We start from the raw sequence: 12939 nt of genomic DNA on the forward strand, positions 1-12939 counted from the left end.
GGGAAGATTCCACATGCCGCCGAGCAACTAAGCCCATGCGCCACAACTACTGAGCCTGTGCTCTAGAGCCCGTGCTCTGCAACAAGAGAAGCCACTGCAGTGAGAAACCCGCACACCACAACAAAGAGTAGTCCCCGCTCGCCACAACTAGAGAAAGCCCGCGTGCAGCAACGAAGACCCAACACAGCCAAAAATAAATTAACTAATTAAAAAAAAATTTTTAGAGAAACCTATAGGTAATCTCTCACTGGAATTTTTTTTTTTTTTTTTTTTTTTTTTTTTTTTTTTTTTGCGGTATGTGGGCCTCTCACTGTTGTGGCCTCCCCCGTTGCGGAGCGCAGGCTCCGGATGCGCAGGCTCAGCGGCCATGGCTCACAGGCCCAGCCGCTCCGCGGCATATGGGATCCTCCCAGACCGGGGCACGAACCCGTATCCCCTGCATCGGCAGGCGGACTCTCAACCACTTGCGCCACCAGGGAGGCCCTCTCACTGGAATGTTAACTTCATGTCAACCAGGAGATACAGAGCTATTTTTGGAACCTCTAAATCACTCTGAATCTGGTCATTCTCAGTTCCCATAGAGATTTAAAGGGAAAAAAAAAGCCTATCAAAAGAAAGGACCAGGATGAAAGAGTTAAGTCAGATGAACTACAATTTTTCAGACTTTGCTTTGTTCCAGTCACTTTATGAAGAAAAACATTCAAGCATTTCAGTTGAATTTAAGTCAAATGTACTAAAGTCACTTTCAAACATTTAAAATGAGCATAACGTTAAAATAAGGACTTTGAGGAAAGTTTTAAGAACTCTAAACTTTCAAAGATAGAAAAAAAATGTTAAATCAAATTTACAAATTACCGTACTCAAATTTGACTCTTAATCCTTTGTGGCTAATCTGTACAATTTAGTGAGCAATGAACTATTTCTTTCTTGTCTTCCCTACATGTCTGCAGCATTTATTTGCAGAGACATACCTCAAAGACATTGGCCCTGCAAGGGAACAAGGAAATTATTTTTACCCCTGCCCCTTGCTTTTATGTCTTATTATCACAAGGTTTTGACCACTGGATGAGCTGAAGCTTCCCACTATTGTCACTTTTGTCTGTGATGAGTATGATCTTCTATTTACTCATAATCATGCCAGCCAGAATCAGTTTGAGCATTTAATTAAAACAAATGTCATCACAGCCCAGACTATTATAAAAAGATATAATTTCTCTCTGAAATTAAGAAAGAAATGTTTCTACTTTTGGCTATCTTTCCTCTTTCTGTGAGACAAGAACTTTGAAATAAAATAACGAACCTGAGAATCTATGTAATGTAGGAGAATCAGCACTGGGCTAGGAGATATTGGACCTAAATTCTGGATCCTGGTTCTATCACTTCTCAGAGTCTTCTCTGTAAAACAACATGACTGTTTGACCTACCACAAAGAATCAAAACAGATTATATATGTGAAAGTCCTTTGACAGGGAAAGCACCATGATAGTATAACATACAGAGTAATGCTTTAGAGTGCATAAGTACTGTATGTAATAAATATAAGGATAGTAGAACTCCTCTTCTACATTATTATTTGTTCCTCTGTCTCTACCCTACCATGCAGACTTCTGGAGTACCACTATGGGCCTTCAAGTTGGCTGGACTTTCTTCTTTGGCAAAGCTACCAGTTTCAACCTCCTGTCATGATTCCCTTTAGTAGCACCCTGGAGTAGGCAAGGTTGATCACCAATGGTCTCTCCCTAATATTCCCTTACAGGGCAGGGCTTCACTAAATTTTTCACATCACAGTCCATACGAAGTGCTATTATTTTTACATCCATGGCACACTGTAACATAAGGGTTCTCTGGTTCCCCAGTGCCCATCCACCTGCATGAAGGCTAAGAGGCTTGAATGTATCAGACATTGTTGGAAAACTCTGCAACCTCTCACTTCCTCCTGCAGAGGGGAAGAGTACAGTGATCAAATCCAAAAACCATAATGGTAAAAACCAGAGTGTATCAAATAAGAATAAAAAACAGGCCAAGATCTGATCAGATTCAGATATACTGTAACCTCATAATGCCTACTGTGTAAGCTGAGGTTCCAGATGGTGAATGTAGGGGTAGAAGAGGAAATACAGACACTCTCCTAAGTATAAATTAGGACGAACGTAAACAGGGAAAGCAAAAGGCCACAGAGCAATTGGGTTTTCCAAATCTTTGAAATATGATCTGATGTGGGCACACATACATTCCATTTTCAGAGTCCACATACAAGTGACCAGACATCCAGAAACAGGCCTTACCTTTCAGTTGTGCCATGTGACAGCTGTCTGTCAAAATTAGGTCAAGGCTGTTCAGCACAGCAGTGACATACTGATAGAGCTATTTCTGCTGTCAGTTGGATATTTCTAATCTAAACTTGTCCTGGATAAAGAAAATCAGACTGAAACAAAATTATAAAATAAACTGGCTATGTTGCCTACAAGCCCCATTATTGGTGGCTGACAAAAGGCAGTTTTCTCTGGTCCCTTTCCAGCCTCCCACACTGTGGCTAAGTCTTCCATAAGTAAACAAAAGGTAAACATCACCTCATCCTAGGCTGCTTCAAAAAACTGCTGCTGTGGCTACTAACGAATTGAGCATTCACCTTGAAGGCTTTCTGCACACATTAGAACCTTAGAGTCCCTGTGATCTAGAACACTTGCTATACCAACAGAACAGGAAAGCAAACTTTCACCTCAACAAAAGTTTATATTTTATTTTTTATTTATTTTATTATTATTATTATTATTATTATTTTTTGCGTTACACGTGTCTCTCACCGTTGCGGCCTCTCCCATTGCGGAGCACAGGCTCCGGACATGCAGGCTCAGCGGCCATGGCTCACGGGCCCAGCCGCTCCGCGGCATGTGGGATCTTCCTGGACTGGGGCACAAACCCGTGTCCCCTGCATCGGCAGGCGAACTCTCAACCACTGCGCCACCAGGGAAGCCCGAAAGTTTATTTTAAAGGTAGTCTGGGGACTTCCCTGGTGGCCAGTGGTAAAGAATCCACCTTACCGTGCAGGGGCCATGGGTTCCATCCCTGGTCAGGGAACAAAGATCCCACATGCCACTGGGCAACTAAGCCCGTACGCCTCAACTAGAGCCCGCATGCTGCAAACTACAGAGTCCATGTGCTCTGGAGTCCACATGCCACAACTAGAGAGAAGACCGCACGCTGCAACAAAAGATCTCACACGTCTCAACGAAGATCCCATGTGCCGCAACTAAGACCCGATGCACCCAAAAGTAAATTAAATAAATAAATAAATAAATAATAAATCTTAAAAAGTAATAATAAAGGTAGTCAGCAAGCTCAGGCTACTTACTATACCAAAATAACACAGATTGGATGATTTAAATGACACAAACTTAGTTCTCATGGTTCTGGAGGCTAGGAAGTCCAAGGTCAAGGTGTCAGCAGATTTAGTTCTTGGTGACGGCCCTCTTCCTGCTTTGCAGACAGCTGCCTTTTTGTTGTACCCTCACATGGGGTACACACAGAGCAAGCTTTCTGGTCTCTTATAAGGGCAGTAAACCCATCATAGGGATTCTGCCTTCATGACCTCTTCTAAGCTAATTATTTCCCCTATCTCCAAATACAGTTGACCCTTGAAGGACACAAATCTGAACTGTGCAGGTCCACTTACATATGAATATTTTTTCAATAAATACATACTATAGTACTAAACCATACGAGGTTGGTTGAATATGTGGATGCAGAACCGTGGATAGAGAGGGCCCACTGTAAAGTTCTAAGTGGATTTTTGACTGCGTGGAGGGTCAGCACCCCTAACCCCCACATTGTTCAAGGGTCAACTATATTATCATACTGGGGGTTACAGCCTCAAAATCTGAGTTTTGGGAGGACACAAACATTCAGCCTGTAACAGAGGTTGTTGCCAAATACTCTGGAGACTGAGGGGTATGAGTCATGAAACTCCATCAAATCACAATAATAAAATGTACATATATGTCCTCAAAGCACTGTGTATATGAGTGTATGTATATATAAGTTTGTAAACACACACATATCTAACCTTGATATTATATACCTATTTATTTTTGTGACACTGTATAGTTTATAACATGTTTTAGCAGCAATTTAAATTGAAGTCCAGTGTATTTTCAGCTACTGATACCTTCTAAGAAGGCAAGTTTTATAATCACAGATGTTTGTTAAGTTGTATGTGGTCCTATAAGGCACAAGACATCTTTACTTTGAAAAGAAGAACCACCAAGTCCTGGATGGCAGGATAAGAACAGTGAAAGAATTCAGACACCCAAATTATTGAAGTTCAAGTTTTCACTTTCTGAAGATGTTATCAGCTGTCTCACTTCTCCCAGTCTACTGAATATCTTCCACCTCTTATCCCACAGACCTTTCATCAAACCCTAAATCAGAAGAATGGTGAAGGGAAAGAGTTATAAATTGCTTCACAACAAATTTCATTTCAGAACCAAAAAGCAATTGCACCATTTAGGTTTCTGTGACTTGTGAATTTTCAGTCTATAAGTTACAACTCTCTATTTAACTTGGAGGACTCAATATTCAAAGTTAATAATTACTTTTTACACAAATATGTAAAAATAAAGTATCTTTAACTTTCATTTCATAAAAAGCAACATATTCTGTTCCAATATATGAATGCCAGAGTCACAAAAATTAATTTTTCTTTTGCTACGTTAAAATGCACTGCTGTGTTCACATTTTAAGTGAAGATAACTATGGAAGCAAGTTTTTTCCTACACTTAAGATTCATGGTATCAAAATGTTTACTGAATCAAGAGTTTCAGCTGGGTTTCCCACACACAATTTTCCACGGTGGAAACAACTGAGGCATAGGATTCTGTGCACCCACACATAACCTTGAAATATATTTCTATGAGTTTGGAGAATATGCCAAGTTTTCCAACAGCAAGCAGGACTGAGACATCAACGTGGAAAGCAGGCCTGGCTAAAGAGCTCCTGAAATATGAGTGCCTTATATAAAACACCTGAAAATGACAGATGACAGATACCAAGGCATAAAGATCACAAATTTCCAAAGAAATTATAGCAATGATTGTGTCCCTGATTGTCACTATTAGTCAATATTTACTATGATGGTTAATTTTATGTGTCAACTTGACTGTCCATGGCATGCTCAGATTACACATTATTTCTGGGTGTGTCTGTGAGGGCATTTCCAGATGAAATCAGCATTTGAATTGGTGGACTCAGTACAGTAGGTTGTCCTCCCCAGTGCGGGTGGGCATCATTCAATCGCTTGAGGACCTTTACAGAACAAAATTGGAGGAAGGAGGAATTTGCCCCTTTTGCCTCCCTCACTGTCCAGCTGGAACATCTCATTTCTTCCTGTCCTCAGGAAAAGATGGTGGTGAATGACACCACCGACTTTTGTGCAGATGGCAATTATGGGACTCCTACTGGTCTGTTTTTCTGGAGAACCCTGACTAATGCATTTACCTAACATTCTCTTTCTAATGGCAGCCGTGAACATAATATTCTGTGGTACACGGAGAAGGTAGAGACTGCTCCCTGAAGAATGAAATTATCTCTCAGGAGAAAAACTTCTCAAATATGGCTTGTTCACCTGCTTATATAAAATTCAAATCTACTCTCCCTTACATCTTATGTTATAAACAATAAAAAATGCATCTATAGTCTAGTTGGAAAGAGAAATAGAGTTGGAAGATCTGGGTTCAAATTCCAGCTCTGCTGCTTACTACATGCAGCCTTGGCAGGGCTCAGTTCCTTCCTCTCTAAGAGTATATTAATAATGCCTACTCCATATATTATCATCAATGTGTATTATATAGAGTTAGGCATTTACTTAAAGAAGTTTTTGAAAAATTTCCTTTACTTTTCCATATATTATAAACAGTAAACTCTTATCTTTTCCCTCAAGTTTCTACCTTACAATATTTGATATTTATGACATTCAAGGCTGACTGCTTTGATGGTTAGTGGTAGGCCAAATACTTGTCCCCCCCCCACCAGATTCATATGTTGAAGCCCTAACCTCCAGTGTAATGGTATTAAGAGGTGGGGTCTATGGGAGGTGATTAGGCTTAGATGAGGTCATGAGAACAGGGCCCCTATGACAAGGTTAGTGCCTTTATGAGAAGAAACCAAAGATATCTAACTCCACCTCCATCTCTCTCACTACCTCTCCCTCCCTTTCTTCCCCCTCACCTCCCTCACTCTTTCTTCTCACTCTGTCTCCCATGTGAGGACACAGCAAGAACTGGAAGCCAAGAAGAGGGCTCTCACCAGGAACTGAATTGGCTGGCACCCGGATGATGGGAATTCATAGCCTCTACAACTGCAGGAAATAAATGTCCTTTGTTTAAGCCACCAGTTTATGGTATTTTGTTACAGCAACCCGAGCTGAATAAGACAAATAGCATTCACTCATTTGCATGTAAAGTTCTTGTATTAAATCCAATGAAATAAAACTTTTTTTATTGCTTTACAGGTATCACCTGGTAAAAATTACTAATGGCTTCTGCACTTTTTTCGAAAGTGTTTTTATATTCTTTCTTCTTTTGACCCATAAAAAACAACCTTGTGAGATATACAGGATATGGATTATTACCCCCATTTTACAAACGAAGAAACAAAGTACAGCCAGAAGTTCAGAGGTCACACCGGTGATAACAGGCTCTTCCTGATCTAATTCAGTTTTTGATAATTCCAGACTGCTCTCAGCCAAAACAATCTCATGTACCTGATTTTATGCCACTCACTTTGTGAATAACATCAGAAAAGTATTCAGTAGGATACTGGCCTAACCATGAGCATAATATTTTTCTCAGTATTAAAGAATAAAACCAAGTCTTACACACAAAGATGCTTCATTCAAACCCCAATTGCAAGACACACACATGGCTTAAAGTTGGCTCTCAGGTGTGTTGTACCATAAATTGCTATAAACGGATTTGGGCCCAGAGAATGTAGAAAGAAACGCCAGAAAGAAATGTATAATAGTATCTGTGACATTTTTAAATGTTGGAGCTATTTTAAAATCCTTTTGCTTTGACTGATTTTCTGTGCCTGTAAGTCTCTCTTCCCTCCCCAACACCTATCTTATTTAAAGACTTTTCAATTACTATGTGAAACCAAAGGGTCAGGGGCTTGAAAATGACACAAATCATCCCTAACTGAAATTATTCTAATATGTGCTGCCATTTCATTTCACAAAAACTGTTCTGCCCAAACGTGGATATGCTCAAGGATATGTTATCCAGAAGAACTATCCAGAATTTTATCCAAAGCAACAAACTGGACACTGTAAATAAAGAGCAGTTCTCTCACTACAGAAAGTTCTAGTCAACAGCCATGCTCTAGAGGTCAGCAAACAACACCAGGGATTCACCTCCTGTTTTTCTAAATAAAGTTTTATTGGAACATAGCTGTGCCCATTCATTTACATATTGTCTATGGCTGCTTTAGTACTACAATTGCATAGTGGGTAACTGCAACAGACACACCTTACGGTCTACAAACCTAAATTATTCACTAGCTGGCTCTCTAAGAAAAGGTTTGCTGATCTTGCTCTAAATCATAAACTCTGAACACAGGGGCATATCTGTCCCTCTTCACTGCCGTATGTAACCCAGCTTATATTTAATGAGTACCTAATATGTAGCACTGTCCTCCACACTGAGGCAGCTGCCTTGAACAATACAGATAATGTCCCTATTCTCATGGTTTTCACAATCTGGTGAGAAGTTCAGGTAACACAACAAGGAAGTAAATAATAATATATAAGGCAAGGCCGAATGTTAAAATGAGAATAAAACAGAAGGTACAGAACATGACTGAGAGGCAACTTCCACTTAAGTAGTCAGGACAGGCCTCTGGGAGAACCTAAGATCAGACCAATTAGAAAGAATCAACACTGCAAAGATGTGTGGCAAAAAAAAGATAAAAGGGAATAGCAACACCAAAGCCTCAGAACAGAATGAATGTGATGACTCAGTGTGTGAAAAGGAAGGCCCATGTGGCTGGAGAACACACAAACAAAGCAGAAAAGGCAGATAAGGGGGATGAAGTAGGGAGGGCTAAGTACAGGAGTCTGAATTTTATTCTAAATATGATGGAAAGCCACCACAAGATTTTAAGCAGTGAGGAACATGATCAATTTAAATTTTTAAAGATCATTCTGGTGCTTCTAAATGGAGACTGGGTCAGGGAAAAGCAAAAAAGTTGTTAGACAAGTTAGGGAATTTCTGCAAATGTTCAATGAGAGATGGTGGTGGTTTGGCTTCGACTACAATGGCAGCAATGGAGATGAAAGTGGAGAAATTCAAGATATGTTTTTTTTTGTTTGTTTGTTTTTTTTGCGGTATGCGGGCCTCTCACTGTTGTGGCCTCCCCCGTTGCGGAGCACAGGCTCCGGACGCGCAGGCTCCGGACGCGCAGGCTCAGCGGCCATGGCTCACGGGCCCAGCCGCTCCGCGGCATATGGGATCCTCCCAGACCGGGGCATGAACCCATATCCCCTGCATCGGCAGGCGGACTCTCAACCACTTGCGCCACCAGGGAGGCCCCAAGATATGTTTTGAAGTGATATTCGACTGGCCTTTCTGATGGTTGTTGTAGACTGAGGAAATATATGCCAGTAGTTGAAAACAAATTCTAGATTTTTAGCTTGAACAATTGGGACATAGTAGTGTGAATTACAGACACGGTGGGGAAATACAAACAATAAGAGCTACCACTTATTGAGTGCTATTATATATTAATATTCACTCAATTTCACATTTAATTTTCCTAACTATCTTGAGGACTTAGGTACTATTGTTATCTTTCATTTCACAAATAGGAAACTGTAAAAATTCTAGGGTGGGATAAGGAGGGTGGGAGGGAGACACAACAGGGAGGAGATAGGGAGAAATATGTATATGTATAGCTGATTCACTTTGTTATAAAGCAGAAACTAACACACCATTGTAAAGCAATTATGCTCCAATAAAGATGTTAAAAAAAATTCTGACCGTTCAGTAAGAAACACATTTTACATCGCTACCCAAAATGCATTTCATTTATATATAAATGAAAGAGAAAAAAGTTACACAAGGCAGTCTTTACCCTTACCACTGTGCCAATATTTTCTGTTCTATTTCATTTTTAAAAATGTTGATTGTAACTGGCAGTTTAAACAACACTGATCCAAGTCTTAGTAATTAACAGTACAACCATATAGTAGACTTTTTAAGAAATATGTCTCATGACTCACTAGGACTACCAAGCACTAAAAAGGTAAGATGAAACATAAAAGATCAATCTGTTGAGTACTGGGGATACAAAAAGATTGTGGTCCATGAGAGTATAATGGCAATGATTCTGTGAGCTACAATTTGGAAATATTATTTTATTATTATTATTTTCTATTTTCTATGGAGGTCTGAAATCAAACAGATATGCCTACTAACATTTAAAACAGGCAGAGATGCACTTTTCTGGAAAAAAATATTAAAAGCAAAATAAAACAGTTCTTCAACCTCACTCTCATCCTAAAGGGAGTAAAAAGCTGTAGAAAGACCAGACTGTCAAAATTTTAAAAGGAAAAGACTAGATTGGTAATGGGACAAATCATTACGTTTTATAATGAAGGACAGCATCTTAAGGACAACGGCTTAAGATGCACAGCAACCCTTCATTTATTGGACAAGTACTTCTTGATTGATCAAGCTACTCTCATGCTTTCTCGCTTAATTGCCGTTAGTAAAAAAGGATGAGATCTGTTCTGGAATACAAATACTTTATTTCCCCCAATACCTTAAGTTTACAGGAATTAAAACTGCTTTAAAACCTATGTTAATTACTGAAAATTCATATAGCACTAACCTAGTAAATTCTCTCCCTCCCTCCCTCTCCCTCTCTCTCTCTCTCTCCCTGCATCTCTGAAGGGGAAAAGCGACAAGGACAAACCGCAGCCTCCATACATCAAAGGCTTGAACTAGCACTACAGCCAATACAACATCAAGTTCACTGACACTCCTAGATGGCTCCGCGACACAGTCAAGGTCCTTGGGAGCTCACACACACTTCGGTACTCAGCACCGATCTCACCACTCTTCCACTGACCTCTAGCCAACCCAAGATCCTGTTGGGAAGAGTCATGAAAGGCAGTAAGATTCGGACAATCAGGGGAGCCTGCGTAGCCCCTTAAGGTTCCAATGATGCAAATGTAATGCCTCAAGACATTTCTTAAGGATGAGTTAGGTTATCCCTCTAATCCCAATTTTTCTCCACAGAAGCTGGAAGGGACCCACCAGGACACAGAGAAAAAACAGCCAAATATCAGGTTTGGGGGGAGGGGAGGATCGAGAGCAGACACGGCTAGAAACACCCAAATCAATTCCTCCGAGAGCCGAGCGGCAGAGGCCGGCAGCTCGCGGCCACGTGCACTTGCTGAGGGAACCGTTCCAATGAAACCTGACCCCATCGGAATCGGCACGCCGCTCGGCGGCCGTGTTTATCCGAAAGGAACGCTACAAGTTGTTGCCCGCATCCCTCCCTCCAGCTTTGTCAGGGGCCACGCGCGCCGCCCGCACGCCCACACTGACACCCGACCCCTCTCCAGCCCCGCCAAGCCCCGAGGGCCAGGGGACAAGCTTAGGGTGAAGGCCCCTCCGCCGCAGCTCACCTGCCCCACCCAGCCCAATTCCAAGCCGAACCGGCTCTCCGCGTCCCCGGGCGTCGACCGGGAGTCGTTCTGTGGGGGCAGGCACCTCTTCCCGGCCACCCCCAGCAAAATATCGCGGAGAGGCCGCGTCCAGGTGAGGGGCAGAGCCCCGCAGGCGCCGCAGCCCGGCCGCCTACCTTCCTCAGCGCGGTAGCCGCACTTGGGCGGACGCCGCTGCCCTGACGACCTCGGAGCTGACCCCGTCAAGGGACGGTGAGCTCCCGGGGGACCTCAGGGAACCCCGGGGACGGGCACCCAGAGGGGCCGGGAAGGGCGATGCCCCAAACCCGGGCTGCGCGCCCCGCCTGAGGGAGGAAGGGGGCGCGGGCCCCGCGGCGGATGGAGACGGGGAGGGAGGCTGCCGGGTCCGCTCCGAGAGCGACTGAGACTCTAGACGCGAAAAACCCGGGGGCGACGGGGTGACTTGGGAGACGGGAAGGCGGGAATGGCCTCGGACGAATGACGCGGGCCTCGAGTGTTAAATCCCTGCGGCGTCCGGCCCGCGCGGCGGCGGCGGGCGCCGGGCCCCGCTCGGCGTCCTCACCTTCTTGGTTCCGGGGGCGCCCGCGATCCGAGACACTCCTGTCAGGGAAGAGGAGCGCCCCGGCTGCCCACCTAGAGTCTCCTGCTGGGGGGACATCGCTTCCATGAAGAGGACTTTCAAGCAAATCCCAGCCCAGGAGGAGGCTACTCGGGCATGTCCGTGGGACGGCGGCCGGACGGGCAAAGACGCGCGGGGCCGAGGCGGGCGACGAGCTCAGGTGACAAGCCGGGCTCCGGGTGCGAGCCGCGCGCCTCCCGTCGGGGCCATGTACCGCCGCCCGCGCTCGGCACCGCAGCTGCAGGCGATTGCGGCGGCGACCGCCCGTCAGCGCCGCGGCCGCCCCGCCTCGGGCCCGCCCCTCGGCGCCAGGCGACCCGCGCTGGGCCCTCCCCAGGCCGCCCTCCTCCGGCCGCGGCCCTCCCCGCACCGGTCCGGCCTGAGGCGCGCCCTTCTATATATATATTAGGGCACGGGCGCCCGACCGACCTTCTCAGTCTGCGCCTCCGAGTGGGGCCAGCCCGAAGGAGCTCACCGGCCGGTGTCACGAACGCAGGCCTCTAGCGTGGATGCGCGCCTCTCCAGCTGCCCAGCCCACTCGCACCCGACCCTATCCCTTCCCGCGCCGCGCCCGTGGGGAAGGCGCCCCGTTAGCTCGTGGAGCGGCGCAGCTGTGGCGACCTCAGCCTGAACAGAGGAGTGGCAGCGATTCCTGCCTAGCTCTCGGCCGACCGCCGAGGGGTCCCCCGCCCCCGCCCCTTCCCCGCCCGGGAGGCCGGGGACGGAGTCGCACGGTGCAGAGGGCCGGAGCCGCGCACATGCGAAGCCCGCGGCGCCGCCTGACCTGTCGTGCGGTCCCGCACGTTAGCCTGCCCTAGGTGGCTCTGCAGCCGCCCGGCAGCAGCCCCCGCGCAATTTGCACTGGCGGTTTCTCTGCGAGCTGCAGAGACCCGGGCATTCCAGACGTGCAAGCGCAATTAAGGAAAATGCGGCAGAGAGAGGACTCTGAAATTTGGCTTAGCTATTGAGAAGGCTACAATATGTGGAAGTGTTTATCAGATATCTGCGCTGAGAGCATAACTTCCTGTCAGCCCAAATAGTGGCAAATTTTTTAAAGGCTAAAGAATAATCAGAGGGAGGGGATTTGGAGCCGACCTGGGCTGAGTTGAGTATTGCCTCACTTTGCAGGACTGGCTGACTGGGGCGGATGATTCGGTAGATGGCATTCTTCCCTTGGAGTCAGGGACTCTATAGGGCGGATTAGTGATGAAGGACACCGCTCTATGATACTAGCTTGTGGAAGAGGTTTGTTTGTTTTTCTGGTAAGAAATAACAGATTGAGACTCCTGCTGGGATGGGCTGTTATCAGGTCAGGTTGTAGAAGAATAGGGTTCTAGCCAGCTCTGTTCCAAGCAGAAGTTGCTGTCCAAAACACACCCACACACTACCACCACCACCAAACCCCGGAATTGTTTATTGTGGAAGTAGTGGGGAGAAAATATTCCAGCCCAATTTAAGCCTCGTCCATATCACATTGTTTAAAGTAGGCTTACACAGGCTTTGTAAATCATGCATGCACATATATATATATATATATATATATATATATATAATTTTATAAATCATATACACACACACACACGTTTTCAGGGTGACTCTCTGCTGCTTAGATCCA

At 44.9% G+C, this 12939-nt stretch overlaps 1 protein-coding gene across 2 annotated transcripts in view; it reads right to left on the reverse strand.

Moving 5' to 3' along the window:
- The window catches only part of ARHGAP20 (Rho GTPase activating protein 20), a 147796-nt gene extending 136231 nt beyond the window's left edge, over positions 1 to 11565 (reverse strand). For both annotated transcript variants that reach the window (XM_060103448.1, XM_060103447.1), the window contains exon 1: positions 11268 to 11565. In XM_060103448.1, coding sequence (XP_059959431.1) covers positions 11268 to 11372 — 105 coding nt within the window. In that variant the 5' untranslated portion in view covers positions 11373 to 11565. The remainder of the gene's footprint in view (positions 1 to 11267) is intronic.
- Positions 11566 to 12939: the final 1374 nt, after the last annotated feature.

This window comes from Mesoplodon densirostris, chromosome 7 (assembly GCF_025265405.1).
Source record: "Mesoplodon densirostris isolate mMesDen1 chromosome 7, mMesDen1 primary haplotype, whole genome shotgun sequence".
NCBI classification, from domain to species: domain Eukaryota; kingdom Metazoa; phylum Chordata; class Mammalia; order Artiodactyla; family Ziphiidae; genus Mesoplodon; species Mesoplodon densirostris.